Source organism: Tamandua tetradactyla, chromosome 8 (genome assembly GCF_023851605.1).
Source record: "Tamandua tetradactyla isolate mTamTet1 chromosome 8, mTamTet1.pri, whole genome shotgun sequence".
Classification (NCBI taxonomy): domain Eukaryota; kingdom Metazoa; phylum Chordata; class Mammalia; order Pilosa; family Myrmecophagidae; genus Tamandua; species Tamandua tetradactyla.
Genome location: NC_135334.1, coordinates 93866934 through 93887129, shown reverse-complemented (window position 1 = coordinate 93887129; position 20196 = coordinate 93866934). Strand labels below are relative to the sequence as shown.

Below are 20196 nucleotides of genomic sequence, written 5' to 3'. Positions count from 1 at the left end.
ATTTGGTTTTTGATGACGTTTTCCATGTCTGTTCATATATTCTGAATTAACTGTTTCAGCTCCTGTATCTCATTTGAATCGTTGGTTTGTTCCTTTGACTGGGCCATAGCTTCAATTTTCCTAGCATGATTTGTATTTTTTGCTGGAGTCTAGGCATTTAATTACCTTAATTAGTTTATTCTGGAGATTGCTTTCACTTCTTTTACCTAGGGTTTTCATGCTGGATGAATTTGTTGTCTATCTGTTCTTTGACCTTCAGTTCAGCTTTATCTGGACCTCTAGCTTAGGTTTTGTACAGAGGAGAATTTTTCAGTTCTTGTTTTTTTGTTTCTTGCCCTGCTTGTATGGTGCCTTTTTCCTCCCCACCCTTGGGAAAGTCTACTTAGGTGTTACAGACCCCAGCAGGATTTTCTCAGACCAAACTGGCCTCCTATCAGGAGAAAAGAGTCACCTGCGTCAGTTTTCCCTCAGGGTGAGACCCAGCAGGATGAAAGACTTTCCTGTGAAGTCTCTGGGATCTGTTTTTCCTATCTGCCCAGTATGTGGTGCTTGTCTGCCTGCAGGTCCCATCAGCATAAGATGATGTGGTACCTTTAACTTTGGCAGATTCTCCCTGCTGGGGGTGTGGTGGAGACAGAGGAGAGGTTGTAGGCTGGTTTTAATGGCTTCAAATTACCAAGTCCTGGAGTCTGAATTCCTTGCGGGAGGGATTCCACCTCAGTTGGGCTTCACCCCTCCCCTGGGGAAGGCACAGGCTCCAGAGAAGCTCTGCCGCTGTATCCAAAGGCAGTCAAGCCTTTGTAGAAACACAGCCACAAAACCTCTTTTTTTTTTCTCTCTCTCTTTTTCCATCAGCCCTGCCCCCTTGGCGCCAGGGCAAAAATGAGCAACCTCGCTTTGACCAGGTTCATCTGAGCTGGGGGCCTATTTTTAATTGTCAGAATTTGTTAATTCCACAATTGGTATGTGTTTGGGCTCAGACCCCACTGCCGGTAAAGTCTCTTTCCTTTCCCCTCTGGGAAGCAGCCTGTGGGGTATGAATTTGTTGTCTATCTGTTCTTTGACATTCAGTTCAGCTTTATCTGGACCTCTAGCTTAGGTTTTGTTTAACAGAGAATTTTTCAGTTCTTGTTTTCTTGTTTCTTCCCCTGCTTGTATGGTGCCTTTTTCCCCCCACCCTTAGGAGGGTTTACTTAGGTATTATAGACCCCAGCCGGATTTTCCCAGACCCAAGTGGCCTCCTATTAGGAGGAAAGAGTCACCTGAGTCAGTCTTCCCTGAGGGTGAGACCCAGCAGGTTGAAGAGTAATTAGTGGAGTAATTAGTCGCTGTGGCTTGGGGAACTCACAGTTCTGGGGGGGCTCACAGCCGGTCCAGCTGGTCAATGCTGGGGTACGCTGTGTGTCTGGTCACTGATGTAGCTCCAGGAGCTGTTCTGTACTGTTTCTGGTTATTTAGTAGTTGTTCTGGAGGATGAACTAAAACGCGCACATTGCTAAGCTGCCATCTTAGCTCAGAAGTGAAACCCATTTTCTAATTTCATTGGTAAGGTATTCTCAGTTCTCTATTCAGATACAACTTCTAAATCTTACTTTTCCTAAAATATGATGGTCATTATACATTTAATTTTGAATTACAAGTAAAATATAATCATTTTAAAAGGTATCAGAAAGGGTCCAATGGTTAGGACAAGAGCTTACAGGGAGGCACCCATGGCTCTGGGACAACTTGGAGCCAAGTTTATAAACACTAAGCAACTGGCACTTTCCATTCATTCTGTTAGAACACATTTTTGGGGGGATTCCTGAGTTACCATGTAAGAAAATATGACCCCTTGAGACCACCATGTTGGAGGGGCCTTCAGCAGGTGCCTGGTTGGCTGTCCCAGAGAAGCCCAGCTTTCTAGTCACTCTTTTTAAAGCACGAGACTAGCAAGTAAACCCACCCAAGGTTTATGAAACGTGACCAGACACTGTGTGTTGGTTAGATTCAGTTGTCAACTTGGCCAGGTGAGCATACCTAGTCTTGTTGCTGCGGACATAAGCCAATGGTACGTGAACCTCATCTGTTGCTAATTATATCTGCAGTCAGCTAGGAGGCGTGTCTGTTGCAATGAGTGAAGTTTGACTTAATTGACTGGTGCTTAAATGAGAGAGTGCAAGGTAGCACAGCCTAAGCAGCTCGGCATTCCTCATCTCAGCACTTGCAGCTCAGCCCAGGCCTTTGGAGATGCAGAAAAAAGTCACCCCAGGGAAAGTTGTTGGAATCCAGGGGCCTGGAGAGAAGACCAGCAGAGACCATCCTGTACCTTCCATGTAAGAAAGAACCTCAGTGGAAAGTTAGCTGCCTTTCCTCTGAAGAACTAACAAAATAAATTCCCTTTTATTAAAAGCCAGTCCGTCTCTGGTGTGTTGCATGCCGGCAGCTAGCAAACTAGAACACACTGCCTAAATTTTACCAAGTGTCCCCTGTTAAGACCACAGGGAACAGAAGGATTAACTAGGTTTCTATGAATTGAAGAATGGAAGAACAGAATGGAAGAAGGGTGGGATTGTTTTTTCAATCAATACATATTTTTAAAATTTATTGATACAACATACAAGCACATACATTCTTAACACACAAACATTCTGTACATGGTGTACAATCAATGGCTCACAATAGCATCACACAGTTGTATATTCACACCACAATCATTTTTTAGAACATCTCCATCATTTTAGAAAAACAAGAAAAAACTCATACACACCATATCCCTTACCTCTCCCTCTCAATGAGTACTAATATTTCCATCTATCTAATATATATATTTTTAATTTTAACATTTGTTTCCTCCTATTATTTATTTTTAATCCACGTTTTACTCATTTTTCCATACTGTAGATAAAAGGAGCATCAAACACAAGATTTTTACAAATCACACAGTCACAATGTGAAAGCTGTATCATTATACAATCATCTTCAAGAAACATGGCTACTAAAACACAGCTCTACAGTTTGAGGCACTTCCCTCTACCCTAATACATCTTAATCTAAAAAGGGGATATCTATATAATACGTAAGAATAACCTCCAGAATAACCTCTTGACTCTGAAATCTCTCAGTCACTGACACTTTATTTTGTCTCATTTCTCTCTTCCCCCTTCTGGTTGAGAAGGCATTCTCAACCCCTTGATGCTGGGTTTCAGCTAATTTTAGGATTTCTGTCCCACATTGCCAGGGAGGTTTATACCCCTGGGAGTCATGTTCCATGTACAGAGGGGGAGGGCGGTGAGTTTGCTTACCATGTTGACTGAGAGAGAGGTAGGCCACATTTGAACAACAAAAGAGGTTCTCTGGGGCGACTCTTAGGTCTAATTTTAGGTAGGCTTAGTCTATCTTTTGTGGGGTTAAGTTTCATATGAACAAACCTGAAGACTGAGGGCTCAGACTATTGATTTGGTTGTCCCCACTGTTTGCGAGAATATCAGGAGTTCTCCAAATGGAGAAGTTGAATTTTCCCTCTTTCTCACCATTCCCCTAAGGGGATTTTGCAAACACTTTTTTATTCACTGTTCAAATCACTCTGGGATTTACTGGGGCATCCCTCTGGACAAACCTACAAAATCTCATGCCCTATTCAAGGTTCCATGTACTTACGGTCTTCCACCTATTTTCAACACCCTGTAGTATCGACATTCCTTTGTTAGAAGGGTGAAATTTTGTTCAATAAGAACAACTATTACCCCAAGAGGAAGACGCAGCAGTCAGAAAAGACTCTGGTACACCTCTGGAGCCCGTATCAGGGGGAACAACCAGGGTATAGGAAAAAAGAGTTACATCAGATTATTTCGCAGACCTGGATGAAATATGTGCTATCATGGATGCAAGGCCAGAGTATCCAGCCAGCAAGCGCTCTCAGGTTTCAGAACAGCAAGATTCAATGATAGCTCAATTGTGATTACATCTGAATTTTGAAAGAAAAACCAATGAGAAGATCTTAATAGAACTGAATGATGCTACAGTATCCAAAATTAAAACAGAAAGTTAAAGTCCTAGAGAAGAGATTCTGGGAAATACAAAGAAGGTACAGACTCTTTCCTGGAGGAGAAAAATGCCCTCAGAGTCCAAAAAAAGCAGATAAAAAATTGTTTGATGAAAATAAGCTGTAAACCCTTGAGACAGTTGTTCTCTAAGAGAATCAGCCCAGATTCAAGGCCCACAGCAGACACCATGAAGACCTCATCCAACAGAATGCAATTTGCAGCTCATTTCCTGTCCCTACATGTCATTCCAATGTATGAAGAACAGTCCTTGTCATTCAGGAGCTGGCTGGTACCCCTCAGCTGGGTCACAATGCTCTCCTGGCAAACATAAACAATTTTACAGAACATCGATATCAGACAAGACCACTATATTACCATGATGAATTAAGACACGCAAAAATCCACTCCATAATAATGTCTGAACACAGACAAAAAATGAACACTGTTCAAGCCACAAAACACTAACCATCTCCCTCTTCTGGCTTATAAAAATAACTGGTGCTGCTCTAGACCAATCGTCCTGGAGATGAGTTTTATTTAGATAATCAGAGAATCATTCCTGTTTTCAAACAGGAGACAGTCCTGAAAAAAACACACATTGCCTTTAACCTACCCTCAAATCAATTAACCCAAGTGCAAATCTGATATGGCCCTTCCAACACTCTTGCTGAAACATCTCAAGGTTCCATAATGCACTTTCTCTTGCTGAAAGGAGGAACAAAACCAACTTTAGTTCAACTAAAGGGTGGTGGGGTGGTGGAGAGGTATCAGAAAGCTCTTTATTTAGAAACATTAGGGGTATAAATCCAATTTCTAGAAGTTTCATTCAAAGTCCATTTGACTTCCAGCATCCTAGGGTAAAAGCCTCAAACCAAGTATACTAGTAAAAATAATCATAAATTAAAAAAATACTGTATATGACTTACAAATATTTTAGAATACCAAGGATTTAATCTACTTTAATTCAGACATCAGAGTTTACAGTTTTTTTTCTTCAGAAATCTAGAAGGGTCACATACCAGAAATGCTGCCGAAATGCCAACATCCTGCTTATGATTGGATGTTGATGAACTATCCGTTGCATTCACATTTAAACGATTGGCCCAGAATTCCTCAGCGCTTATCACTTGACTCACAACAAGGTCTTTATAAAGCTGAAACAAAACAGGATCTTCTTGCAGCATTCTAGTGAAAAAATATATTGAATGTAATTGAATTTCTGAAAGAAAACACCAATAAGACATTTCAAAAATACTTCAACATGAAATACACTACTTTTATTATCCTATGATTGAACAGCAGAGATCATTTAGCTCCAATCTTTAATAATTAGAGCTGACTTCATTTTTAAAGGAACAAATTTAATGGAAATAAAGAGGTAAATCTGAAAAACCAAAGGCTAAACTCTTTCAGAACAGGGATTTGGTCTTCCTCATCTCTGTATCCTAATGATACAAAGATTTGTATTTGACTGCATTCTTTCATACACTGGTGATATACACTTGGAGCCATATGCACTGATGGCCTGAAAAGACTTCGGTAATGACACTGGTAATGGAATTATTAATCTCGTCAGAAATTGTCATTATTTTTCCATGTAGTCTCACTTTTTCATAAAATAATTTATTTGAGGGTTCTTGTTCAAAACTGTACTTCTAATAGTTTAATATCTACTCTGTGACAGAGAACTGGGAAAAGAATGGACTTTAGCATCACTAGTTGGTAGGTTCTAATTTCAACTATGTGGATATTTAGATGTAAGGTTTGGGGCAGTTAATTCAACTGCTGGGTTAGAACATTCTCATAAATACAATATAAAATGAAAATATTCCTATGCCCTCCTTACATAATGAAAGAAAAGTTATATAAGATTGATATTATTAATTTCATTTTACAGATGAGGCTCAGGGTGATTAAGTAATTCACCCAAAGCTACACAGCTAGTAAGGTGCTATAGCTGAGAATCAAACACAGAGACAATGACACCAAAGCCAATATTTTCCTACATTACATTATAGTGGCCCAAGAGGTGAGAAGTAAAAAGATATTATGTAGAGACTGAAGAGAGAGAGCATCTCTTCAAAACATTATTCTTTTTCCCCTTCACCTGTTTTTCTCTTCCAGTTCTTTATTTGCTTTCCTCTTAAATTTCGGCAGCAGCTGCTGAAGAAGGTCCTTCACTGCATCTCGTTCTTTCACTGCTGTGCTTTCATTGGAAAAATGGAAGTTAGTTGTGTCCCCTGCGTGCAGGACCAGCTGAAGTTGAATTTTGGCTTTTCCTTCTGGACTGATTTTCTGGCCTAAAAAGAAGCATTAGGCTAATTAGATATAGACATTCGGGCTGCAGAAATTGCAATACAATAGGATACTTCTTCTCTTAAGAATATTCAGAATTCCTTTGGGCTTCAGATGCCCTGTTTCAATCTTGATGCTCTTGTAGAAATGTGTTCTTCTCAAAAAATTCTATATAACTACAGCATGGTTCAACAAATTCACTGCTAACACTCTGCTCCCTTTTTCAGCATCCTTTCATTTATTTATTTTTTTCCTAGGTCTTTTTTTTTTTTTTTTTTGGGAAAGGGAGAGGGAGGGAGAGAAATACAGGATTGGAGAACAAGTGATCTTTTTATTTTTATTTTCTTCTCTCAAACAGGAAGTACTATCATTCTGAAAGCAGATACACCTGAAGGGTACATGTTGTTTTTAATAGCACCCAGGACTGTTCTGTTGAATTTCAAAACGAGAAGAAAACCTTTTTCTTCTTTTGACAAATAAAGTGCATCAGTATTAGGTATGAGTGTGTGGCTTCAGCAGACCCAGACTAATTCAGGGACAGCTTGTCAATTCCGGTAGGTTCCCTGTAGCAGAGAGGAGCTACAGTCAGGACATGGTTCACCACAGATACAGAAAAGAGGGTGCTCACATGGGGAAAAGAAGTGGATGAGGGATACAGGACAGAAGAGTGCCAGTTCCCCAAGTGACCAGCCCTTTGAGAAGGGACTCAAGAGTAAAGATTCAGGAGTGAAAGAAGAAGAAGAAAAAAAAGATAAGCATTGAAGGTGGAAGCAAGAAGGGGAGTTCCTAAACATAAACTGTAAAGCATTTCTGAATAAAACTGTCCCTTCCCTAGATGACAGGGTTGAGACGCCGGAACCCTTTCCTAGGTTATTACTCACACATCCTCAAAATAGCGGACAGCAACAAGTTAATTCTGCTATTCTTAAGATAATTCTTTCTCCATGGTGTGTGGGGATGAGTGAAAGACAGGGAATGCTATACTACAGACATGGAGCTCGGAATCCAGAAATAGAGTGTTTGTCACATACAACCAAGGTGATACCGACTCTACCCAGGACCCCAGCACAGCTCAGGACTGCTGGAGGCCTGCCTCTGCCTGGGGCACATTCCAGCCCTCCTACTGCACATTCTCTGAGTCAAGTCTTTTTTGGACCCTCCTCCTATAGATAAATGACAGGTTGGTTACTCTAAAAACATCTCAGAAACTTGAAATTTCCACTCTTTTCCTCGGAACGACAGAATCTGGGATGATTTCCTTCTGTTTGTTATTTAAAAAAAACCCCAAAGCATGAAATGGCTCACAAATAATTTTGATAGAGGTTACTCTGTAGACTTAAGATGCCATACTTTTTTTGGAAGCTGCTCAGGCTGCTTGGGAACCAGGATGGCCCAATGACCCATACTCACCTTGGAACCCTGCCCCCACTGTCTGTATAGACCAGCAAAAATGATACTGGCTGTCTAGCTTAGGGGTTGAATAACCTGTGCCAATAACCTGGCTCTGTCGCTGGGAGAAAAAGAGAAAAAAGGAATTACTCCCAGCAGCCATCAATAAACTGTCATGTACTCATCATTCTGTATATGAATCTCTTGATTTTTAGTAATGAGCTGTAGGAAGAGACACAGGAGAAGGAGGTAGGCTCAGGATGAAAGAAAAATGACACATCTATGGAAGGTTTTGATGAAAGGAAGCAAGTATGAAAATACAGCAGCTCCTGAGGAACTGGGTGATAGAGAGACTCATAAGTAGAGCAGGCTGGTCAGAGCCTGTGGGTCCTGTCAGCTCACATCATCCAGGCAAAATCTGGTTTACACTAGAGATTCTCTATTTCCATGATGCATCTCTGGAGCCTGAAGTTCAGCTTTTCAACTGGCTTTATAAGAGTCCAGGACAAAAATTCTGTATAATTCTTATTCCAGCATTCTTTTAATGGCATTTCCTCTCACTGCTTCCACATCCTGATATTAACAGGCATTTGTTTCATTTAACTGGGATGCACCTCTTTAAGACTTTCTAAGTAGCCAATGAGGAGCCTGAATTCACCTTAAACAGATGCCTTCAGTCAATATTATCAAAAATAAAAAATGATTTGTCATGATTCAGAAAATCGCAGAATACAGCCCATGGTAGGTGTGCTGGTTTGAAACTGTTATGCACCCCAGAAAAGCCATGTTCTTTCTCCTAATCCAGTATTGTGGAGGTAGACCTATTGTTTAGATTAGGTGGTTTCCATGAAGATGTATCTCTGCCCATTCAAGGTGGGTCTTAACTCACTTACTGAAATCCTTCAAAATGGAATCATTTTGGGAAAAGCTCAGAGCCAACACAAACCTAGACATTTGGAGATGCAAAGCAAGCCAGAACCTGGGGAGAGCCAAGGGAATTTAAGAGATGAAATCCAGCCCCGGAAAAGCCAAGTGAGGAAAACCCACAGGAAACAGAGGCTGAAAACAACAGAGCCCAGGAATAAGGGACCAGCAGGTACCAGTGAGTTACCTTCCCAGCCGACAGAGGTATCCTGGATGGCATCAGCTTTCTTGAGTGAAGATGACTTCTTGTTGGTGCTTTAATTTGGACATTTTCACAGCCTTAGAATTGTAAATTGTAACTTAAAAAATCCCCTATGCAAAAGCCAATTCCTTTCTGGTATATTGCATTCCAGCAGTCTTAGCAAATTGAAACAGTATGCCTACTAACTGCAAAGGGAAATACGTAATTTTACATTAGAGATCTTGTGTCACTATTTTTACCAAGTGTGGTAGTTAGATTCAGTTGTCAACTTGACCAGGTGAAGGTACCTAGTTCTGTTGCTGTGGCCATGAGCCAACGTACGTGAACCTCATCTGTTGCTCATTACATCTGCAGTCGGCTAAGAGGCGTGCCTGCTGTAATGATGTTTGATTTAATTGGCTGGTGCTTAAATGAGAGAGTTCAACACAGCACAGCCCAAGCAGCTCGGCATTCCTCATCTCAGCACTTGCAGCTCAGCCCAGGCCTTTGAAGATACAGAAAGAAGTCACTCTGGGAAAAGTCACTGGAACCCAGGGGCCTGGAGAGAAGGCCAGCAGAGACCATCCTGTGTCTTCCCATGTAAGAAAGAACCTCAGGGGAAAGTTAGCTGCCTTTCCTCTGAAGAACTAACAAAATAAATCCCCTTTTATTAAAAGCCAATCCATCTCTGGTGTGTTGCACTCTGGCAGCTAGCAAACTAGAATACCAAGTGATAAATTCATTAAAAGTGGGACAATGCTTTCCGAGGTGATGGAACAGGAAATAATCATCACCACCTAAGAAGTATTCTTTCCCAAAATATTTAAGTTGAATATAATCAAGCCTTTAGATTAGACTTTCAATTGATAAGAAATATAGATATACATGAATAAATTGAACAAAACCTTAAAGAGACAATGAGACATTTTTAAGAATATGCGATATTCTGTAAGGCTACACTATTTGAGAGACAATAACTACAAACATGAACCTAGATTGATTCGATACTGATTTCAAAAAAAAAAACAAAACAACAAAACCCCAGCCGTAATAAGACATTACCGGAACGATTAGGGAAATCTAACAATGGTCTATATATTTATTATTAAAAATTTCATTGGTAAGATGATATTATAATATCATCAGTAAAAGTGTACACAGAGAAAATATGCAAAATAAAGCAATATGGCAAAAATGTTAATAACTGTAGTATTTAGGACAGATTCTTTAGATAGGTATCCATTAAATGATTCTTTCAATCTTTCTGTTACTTTGGAGATTTCCGTCATAAAAACTGGGGCTGGAATCAATAAAATATACCTACATAACAGAGAAGCTGCATTATGAAAGAGCACATCTCTTAGCAACAGGAGTGCTTCTTTCTTTTCATGAAGGAAACAGAGATGGCAATGGCCTTGTCTCATTGGATGAGTGACTTGTGATGACACATACCCTAATGAGAGTTCTCATCTTGGCCCAGACCTATTCAGCCTTAAACGAATGGAAACTTTGAAAATGAAGATAATGCTTCCAGACCAAAAGTTTAGATGAAATATGAAGTAGCAAAGTGAAGCAATTTACATCAAGAGACAGTATGTTCCATTATCACATTTCTCCGGAACAACCACTCCTTCGTAGGAAATTTTTTCTCAGACACTGTTTTATCCTTGCTCTATATTATCTCCTGCCGCTGAGAGGCCTTCATCTGAAGCTTTTTAACTAGCTAACTTCAGCTATGATAACTACTGCAGATTTTCACTTTAGTAATTTATTATTGATACTTTAAACAGCTTCTTTCAGAAATAAATTAAATATTTGGCCTTAAAACAACAACTGATCTGTAGTAGATCTATCTAGATTTAGATATGCTACTGCTTCCCCAATGGTTGAACAGAATTGTCAAGAAACAGGAGAAACATGCATTCTTTATTGCAAGTCGTGGGTAGCACAGTGAGTGTGTGCTTTGTAAAGCCATAGGGCTAGCTTTCCATTTAAGAGAAATGCTAATACGGCAGTTCCTAGTTATGACTGCATTGTAGTACAAATTTTAATTTTTAAGACTATTATCAGGAACTTGTGATGCATTTCCCCCAGAAACAAAGACTTAAAAGGAGGTACTTATATCAGGATAATGGTCAAAGAACCTTAAAGCTTAAGCAGTACTCAACTATGATAAATTTTTAAAAAGTATTTCTTTTTGAAAAATTAAGATTCTATAAATTATTTCAGTGGAGAGGATGGGGATCTTGGTCATTTCCCACAGCAAAGTAGAGTAACTCTGGGGGCTAAAGCAGCAATTCATATACAAAGGGCATTTGCAAATTGAGCCCTTGCATATGAGAGCTGTCTGTTTTGGGAGGTGTTCTAGTTTGCTAGCTGCTGGAATGCAATATATCAGAAACAGAATGGCTTTTTAAAAAGGGAATTTAATAAGTTGCTAGTTCCAAGGCTGAGAAAATGTCCTGATTAAAACAAGTCTATAGAGATGTCCAATCTAAGGCATCCAGGGAAAGACTGATGCAAGAAGTCCAAGAAGGCTGATGAAGTTCAGGGTTTCTCTCTCAAGTGAGAAGGCACATGGCAAACACAGTCAGGGCTTCTCTCTCAGCTGGAAGGGCACATGGCGAACAGGTGTCATCTTCTAACTTTCTCTCCTAGATTCCGGTTTCATGAAGCTCCCCGGGAGGCATTTTCCTTCTTCATCTCTAAAGGTCACTGGTTCGTGGACTCTCTGCTTCATGGTGCTGCAGCATTCTCTGCTCTCTCCGAATCTTCTTCATTCTTCAAAATGTTTCCTCTTTTATAGGACTCCAGGAACTAATCAAGACCCACCCAAATAAGTGGAGGCATTTTGTCACCTAATCTAGCGTAACAACCACTCCTGATTAAATCACAGCTTCAGGGAGCTCTGATTACAGTTCCAAATTCACAATAATGAATAGGGGTTAGAAAAAACGACTGCCTTTACAAAATGGGATTAGGATTAAAGCATGGCTTTTCTAGGGGACATACATCCTTTCAAACCAGCATAGGAGGTATCAAGTTCCTTGACATCTAAACAGGATTTTATCTAGGAAAGAATCATACGTACATACATACACATACACACACACACACATACACACACACACACATGCACACCAACAAATTTGTATTAATGGTCAGAGTTAGGATGTCACAATTTATCAAGTTCTTGGTTGCCCACATCACCTCCTCTCCTATTCGAGATCTTTAGTTAGGTGAAGTTCAGAAATTCCTTCTAGAGTAAAGGTTTTAAATCTCGGGATTCACCTGATGCTTTTAAAACCTAACGGTTATGGAGCCACAAAATAGCATACTTTCTGAGTAATACATTCAAAGCTAACCTTAAAAAATTTTTGAAAGATGAGATTTTGATTTTAATGTTGAAACTTGAAAATTACAAAAAGAGAAAAATTTTAAAATATTACACTGTATTTCTGTCATCCATATTCAAAATAAAGTCTATCATCTCCATAGATAATGGCAACATAAGCACAGGTTAATTAGATAACTTGCTTAAATGGTACAGTTTCATTGAAGGGCATTCTGACATCATCATCTTTCAGCATATTAAATGTATGAACCACTTGAACCAGTAAATTCATTGTAGGGATGTATCCCACTCATACACAAGCAAACAAATATTTAAGTTCACAGATCTACAACAAAGCATTGTTTGCAAAAACAAAATTCTGGACACTTATTAAATATCCTTCAACAGAGGGCTGGTTAAATACATGATTATCAATGCACTTAGTGGAGTATTTTGCAACTTTTAAAAGAAGGTATATATGGACATCTATATATGAGATATACCAGATCCACATATGTAAAGCTGTACATGTTCTATTGTTAAGTGAAAAGAGCAGGTCACACAATAGTATAACCTGTGATAAAATTTTATAATTATACCCACATGGTTTGATTTTGTAATTTAAAAACCCACAAAACTCTGTTTATATAGTCACTGTAGGTTTTTTAATAACCACATTAAAAAGTTTTACAAACTTACTGGCAAAAATGACATACATCAGACCTTAGAAAAGCTGGCTTACATTTAATGTCCGCATACATATGGCTGATTGTAAATCTATCTTTGCCTTCAGGTGCCCAAGCAATTCTTTCTGCCATGAGGTACAGTGCTCCATCTTGCTTCTTTTGACGCACCTTCTTTACAATCAGCAGAACTTCTTCAGATGAAGTTGCCATGGTATCTAGAAGAGCTAAAAGAGGAAAAAAATAAAGAAAAAATGTTTCATATATTAGTTACAGTCAGATTTGTTGACTTCTAGGTTCTCCCAAATTTAAAACTTAAACTGTAGGAAATTAACAAGAGGGAAAAGCTCTTCCTCATTCAACTTGTATGAAATTATTCCTTTAATTTCAAATTTCATTTGGCTCATACCACAGGTGTGAATTTACATAACACATAACCCTTCTTTTTCGACCTAAAAAAAGTTTTCCCATGTCTAAAAAAAAGTTTTCCTCAGTGATATTCTTAAATGTCAAATACATGATTCGACTACAAATATGTGGCCTTTTATTTAATCTCTATTTAGAATTGTAGAACTTTGGAATTATACAGGAACCTACTTAGTTCAAATTTGCTTCACACTGAAACAACTAAGGGTCAGAGAATTTAAGTGATCTTTCCAGAGTCACTCCTAGAGTTCAACCCACACCCAAGTTTCCTCATTTTTGGTCTAAGTTTCTTCCTACCTGCCTGAAATAAGACCAAAAGAATTCAATGCTTAACAGTTCAGATGCTATTTTTGTATCATTTTACAATCAAATATCTTCAGCTGCTCTCATGTCTTGGCTGATTCATCTGTATAAGGCAAACCAGTAATCTAGGAAACAGTGTGCTGAGCCACCCCATTCCCCAAATCCTGGTTGTCTTAAATGTTCAGTCCACATCCTTTTATATTACTGGTTGCTCTTCAATAGCCAATAATAGTCCTTCATTAAGTTTCTGGATTAGAACAGCTTCTTTGAAAGCTTCAAAGAATTGCTGGGAGGCCAATGGGGGTGGGCTGGGAGGTATGGCAAACATTTTTGGAGCACTTATTACTATCCGAATAAAAGTATTATTTCATTTAATGCTCAGAAATACCCCAAGATACTCACTATTACTCCTATTTTAAGATGGGAGAAGTGGTAAAGATAGAATTTGAACCTTGGTTGTCTACTTCAGAGCTCTTCATCATTCTGTCATGACACATATGCAGAAATAACTGCAGGATGGAGACTGAAACTCTGGATGTTACCTTGGCAGGAACAAGGATATAATGACTGAATCCCTAGAAAAGCTCCCTCTCAGGCAATCTCTACATCTTTATCCTGTCTTCCAATCACTGAACAAAAGCTGAAAGCAGAAAAGAAAGGGACTCCTGCATAAAGAACCTTAATGTCACTAGTATTTCTAGGAAGAGGTTAAAACATAATTTTACAGGATGGTGGTGGTGGCAGCACAACACTATGAATGTAATTAACAGCACTGAAATATATAAATCTGATGGTGACTAAAGGGGGAAATGTTAGATTGTATAATGGTAACAGAAGAAAACTTAAAAAAAAACAACAATGGAACTACACTACAAAAACAGAGAACACTAAGTTAAACCACTAACTACAGTTAACAGTACAATTATAAAAATGTGCTTTATAAACTGTAACAAATGTTGCACACTAAGTCAAGCTGTAAATAACAGGGTAGTACAAAGAAATCCTATATTTTATGCATGATTGTTCTGTAATCCCATGACTGCTTCTCTAATAAAAAAATAAACTTAAAATATCACCCAACTTAATGTCTATTTCAAGGCTTGACTATGGTTGCCTTGACTATAAGTCTGAAAAGGACTCTGAGGCTGTCTGAGCTCAATGGGAAAGAGGCCATGATTGGTGGTGATATCTGCCCTGGGTTGCAATGAGGACAGCTGGAACACAAACGCCACATATATTTCACTTGTGGTGAATTTATGACTTTGGTTTTCATTCTCAAAGAAATGATTTAAAAATAAAAATTTAATATAATTTAAAAGAACTTAGCATATCCAGGTGTCGTAAGAATCAACTCTGCCTCGAGCCAATGAGTGAAGCTTTACTAAAAAACTTTTCATAGTGGTTAAAAGAAAACAAATGGGGATAATGAAATGTTAGATCTACCATTAATTACTCAAAATGACTAAAGAGGATCTGTTTGTACAGCATGGAAAAATAAGCATTACAAAGAGTGGAAGGCATTAACAACAATAGAAATCTGCAATTTTTGCATAGTTATCTGAAAAATAAAAACAAACCACTTCTTAAACCAACATCTTTAGGATTAATGTAAAAATCACTGGATTAAAAAACTACCATTTCTTTCACTAAGCACTGATTTGGAAATAAAAGACACAGGTTAAAAAAAAAAAGTGAAATCCTGATTTGACCTCAGTTATGAGGATCTCTGCATTTATAGGTCTCCTCACAAAGGATTAACTGCTCCACCTCAAGAATGGATAGGAAAGGAGTCACTGTAAATACATTTGTTTCAGTACATTTATACTGAGTCAAGGAGTCTAGGGGTTAATGAAAGATGAACAGTCAACAGCAATTTGTTTTCAAAGAGCTTTCAGTCTAGTGAGCAGGGTGTGCACGTGTGTTGTTAGTGTGTACAAAGTAAAATGCATGAAGCCCCAAAAGGGAGGAAAAAATATTTTGAGTTAGGACTCAGAGGCAATTTCTTCACATGGGAGGCCTTGTCAATGGTTTGCCACTGTATTTGTCTTGTCTTCAGTAATTTTTAAAAACTGAGATATAATTAAATCAACAAAATGTACAGCTCTTCAGTTCTTCTGTTTGATATATTTTGGTAATGGTACACACCCACATAACCACTACCCAAAACATGATCTAGAACATTTCCTTCACCTCTGAAAGTTTCCACAGATCCTTATTCCAGTTAATTCTCTCCTCTGACTTTCCAGCAACCATTTTCTGATTTTTATCACTATAGACTAATTTCTGTCTGTTCTAGAATTCCATATAAATGGATCAGATGGTATATACTCTTGTGTTTGGCTTTTCATTTAACAAGTCTTTTAGATTCACCATATTGTTGCACGTATAACATGTTAGTATGAATTGGGTCTTGAAGACTTGAGAGGATTTCAACGGAAAAAGCAAAGGGAAATGGACATTATTTCCCTTTGCCTTTGGGGCAAAGGCTTGAGACTCTCTAGGAATGGCAAGCATTCTGCTCTGGCTGTAACATAAAGTTTATGACAAGGATTGGTGGGATGTTTCAAACAGAGCCAATTAGTGGAAGAGGATACCAGCCAACGTGGTACACAGTAGAGAACTTCTTAAGACTTCTGGATATTGAAGTGATTTGTATTTGAGGAAATTAAACTGAGGACAGTATGAGAAAGACTGAAGAGAGGGACCAGAAGGGGTCTCAAACATGCTGAAAGAGGTATCACGGCTGCTTGCCCACAGCCATTCCAAGCCTTAATGACAAGAGTACAGTGGTGCCATCTGTAGAAATAAGAAAAGGTTTTAAAGTGAAGATAAGAAATCCAGTTCTGGATATAAGTATGGTGTGGTGGTGAGTCATTCAGGTGGAGCTATTCTGTATTATGTGGGTATTTGTAAATGTTAAGATGAAGGCTAATAAGACAAATGTTTTTAAGCTCACTAATTAATAAAGAAGGATTTTAAAATTCCCATAATCCCACAACCCTAACATCAATTTTCTTCATTTTAAATTGCGTTTATCTTATCTGTACCACCTTATAACTGTATTCATGAAATAAATTCAAACCAATTATCTTGTGTTTTTCACTTAGCACTGAAAACCTTTTCCCATGTTGTTTTATATTCTTCATAGCTTTAACACCCATATACTATAAGCGGTTAAAAACTCTTAATATATAATACTATCTTTTAACTGATTTACTTAGGTGATGTTCCACTAAAATTTTAGAGGATTATTGCTACTTAAAAATTTTTGAAAAGTTACCATTTTAAAATGCTATTTAATGCCATGAAAAGATATACTAAGTGATAATAGCAAGCAAAAAAGCATGTAGTTTGAGTTCACTCTTAAATTTAAAAAAATCTATCTAAAATGCATTGAATGCTTAAAACACATTCCAGACACTGGGCTAAGTTCTTTTTAGGCATCATCTCATTCAGTCCCCAGTCACAATCCTATGAGGTAATTTCTGTTATGTAGATAAGGAAAATGGGTCTGAGATATCAAGCAGCTTTCCTAAAGCATCAATGCAGTACAACTGTGGTTTTACTTGGGTCAATCTGACCTCCAAGTTCCAGTTTGTTATTTTGCAAATAAATATGAGTATTTATTAACTGAAAGTAAACACACCAAATTTAAGAGTGGTTATCTATGGCAGACAGAATTACATATGATTTGAACGGTCTTTTGAACTGTCCACAGTAAAGAGCATTTTGTAATGAGAAAATAGTTATTTAAAATGTCTTCCCATTATTCCCTATCAATCCAAATATTTATAAGGAAATATGGATGAGTGCTCTCATATCACAGGGGTGATATGGGTAAGAATTAAAACAGTATTTCCTATTTTCAGTTGTTTTTCTTCAATTCATATATTATACATGTATACCTATATTATTTAATATTAAAAATTTCAATTCATAAAGGAAATTTTGTAACACCTATGGAACTGCTAGCTTAAATACCCTTAACAACTACTTTAAATTAATTTGGGAAAAACTCTCTTACATAAAACACGTAAAACCATTTATGTTAAAATCCATTTTAAAGGAAACTTTAAAAAATGAGAGAAGTTTTTAAACATTAAAGCATGACTGGTCAATTATTTCAGTTAAATTACACGGCAAATTTTCCTGGTCTTCTGTAGCACTTGTTAATTGTACAAGGGCCAACTTTAGGAGGTTTAATAGAATCAGTAAGGCTCTCCTCCAATAAAGACTTCTGTGATTTCCAGTTTTTTTTTTTTCAAAAGAGGCTCTTTGAATGGCAAATATTTCTTCCCAATAGAACTCTATAAAGGCCAAGGACTATTTCATGTTCGAAAAATATTGGTGTAGTTATTTAAACAAATAACCTAGATGAAGATCTAGCTTTTGTCTTTTTTTTTAGGGTAAGCAGGCAGAAAATTTATTAGATACACATGTAAGAGGACATGTGGACACTCTCTCAAAGACAGAGGTGAGGGAGATCAGAGGTTAAAGATGAGGGAGGGAGATCAGAGGTTAAAGGTGAGATCAGAGGTTAAAGGTGAGGGAGATCAGAGGTTAAAGGTTTACTGAAGATTATTTACTTGATTAAATAACTGCCACAAGACTTCTTTAAGTAGTAAGATCATCTAGTAAAAGTATAAATTCACTTGCTTTTAAAAAAACTCATCTGCATGCAGCTAAATGCATATTCCTTGCTCTGAGTCATTGCACACGCTCCTACTTTCCCATCAAGTGGTTTTTTTCCAGTATACTCTGAGTTTCAAAATCACCTATTATTCTCTGTTATGCACTTAACAAAATGTAATTCATTATGTAATTCTTTTAAAGTCTCTCTCTTCTGAAAGACTCTGTAAGGGAGGCCAGAGGCTGCGTGTGTTATGGTCACTGCAATACAGCACCCAGCATAGTGTCTGGCCCAGAGGAAATGCCCAATAAATGCTAGTGACATAGTCATCTATTTAAGACCTTTGTTTTTAAAAGGAAAATATGATCTAGGTTAGACAAAAGTTCAGGTCCTGTATGAAGATGGCCAACTAGAGTAGCTCAAGATTAGCCCTGCTCCAAAGAAAAGTTAGAGAAGGGACAGGAGGGTGACTCAGATGGCAATTCGGGAGTATGGCTGACCTGGGAGAGTCTTCTGCACCACATGTGGCACCCCTGGTTGCAGAGGCCAAGGAACTGAGAGGCAGAAAGCTGGAGGCTGGCATGGAGGCGGTGGGAGTGCACAGACAAGAACACCGGACTAAAAAAGTAAGCCAGGCTGTGCTCCTTGGGCACACTACCCTCACCAGCATAGCCCCATGACCAGCGACTCACCCCACACTCCACATACTCGAACTCCGTCACCTGCTTCCATTCCCTGTGCTCCAGGTGCCCCTGCCCCTCCAGCCCCCAGTGTATTACCTGCCCCCCACCCCCACCCCAAGTGCAGCCCAATCCACCTCTCCAGCACACCTCCCGAGCACTACCTCCCCCTCCCTGTTCCCTGCAGACGGATGCCAGTGCAGAAAGGTTGCGGCCACTAACCTCCATACTTAGGTTACACCCACCCCCCTACCCTCCACCCCTCCAACCCCCCATCCCCCTACCCCTTCCATAGTGTCACAGGGCCTCATCCTGCCTGCACTGAGCTCAGCACATCCCTTTACAGCACTCCCAGGCCAATGCATGCGCATGGGCCCCCAATCACGTCATTCAGCTTTGGGAACCGCACTTTACAGCAGTCCTAGAACCGTGCATGCGCACAGCCCTCAGCCTCACTTTCAAACTCTGAGAAAAGTGTCGACCTGCAGAGCCGGGTCACATCTGCTCCCAATCCAGGAAGGCTTAATGCCGACCTGCTGCCACAGCTCTACGCATGCGCACAAAGGACTCTGTGCCTTAGACCAGCATACACCAGGGTTACACCCCCCAGACCGGTGCACCTGCACAGCCATATCCTCCCTGGCCACTGGGCGCCCACATACACAAGCATCAGTGTAACATCCCCAACCTGCGCCCACACCTGTCCTGAAACAAATCACTGTACTGAGTGTTCTACCCTGTGCCCTGTTTCCTGCAGTGCAAACACAAGGCCTTAGACTACTGAAAGAAATCAATCCGCAAAGTAAACCAATCAAGATATTTACATGTGACAAAGACAGCAGAAGATCACTAAGCATATTACAATGCAGACAGACATAACTCTGCCTAGTGACCAAATTAAAACACCAGAGGAGACACAGATGTTGGAACAACTAATCCAAGATGTCCATACAACTCTACTTAATAAATGGGATAGCAAATGACATAAACGAGATCAAGAAGACAGTAGAAGAGCACATAGAGGAATTTGAAAGAATAAATAGAAAAATAGTGGAAATCACAGAGATTAAAGACTCTGTTGACCAAATAAAAAACAAACAAGAGGTCACAACATCAGATTTGAAGAGACAGAAGAATAAATGATATAGAGGACAGGATTATTGACTTCAAAGACTCAAAACAGCAAATGGCAACAAAGATGGAAAAAACTGAATGGGAACTTGGGGAAATGACAGACAAAACAAAGCACGCAAATATGAGAATCACTGGTGTTTCAGAAGGAGAAGAGAGGAGTAAAGGGCTAGGAAGAGTAGTTGAGGATATAAT

At 38.9% G+C, this 20196-nt stretch overlaps 1 protein-coding gene across 3 annotated transcripts in view; it reads right to left on the bottom strand.

The window, feature by feature from the left end:
• The window catches only part of GTF2H1 (general transcription factor IIH subunit 1), a 58220-nt gene that overhangs the window by 32595 nt on the left and 5429 nt on the right, over positions 1–20196 (bottom strand). For 2 of the 3 annotated variants that reach the window (XM_077114175.1, XM_077114173.1), the window contains exons 2-4: positions 12891–13058; positions 6133–6325; positions 5045–5210 (exon numbers count right to left, since the gene is read on the bottom strand). In XM_077114175.1, coding sequence (XP_076970290.1) covers positions 5045–5210; positions 6133–6325; positions 12891–13044 — 513 coding nt within the window. In that variant the 5' untranslated portion in view covers positions 13045–13058. Of the gene's footprint in view, positions 1–5044; positions 5211–6132; positions 6326–12890; positions 13059–13962; positions 14201–20196 lie in introns of all 3 variants that reach the window. The other variant, XM_077114174.1, reaches the window with a different exon arrangement.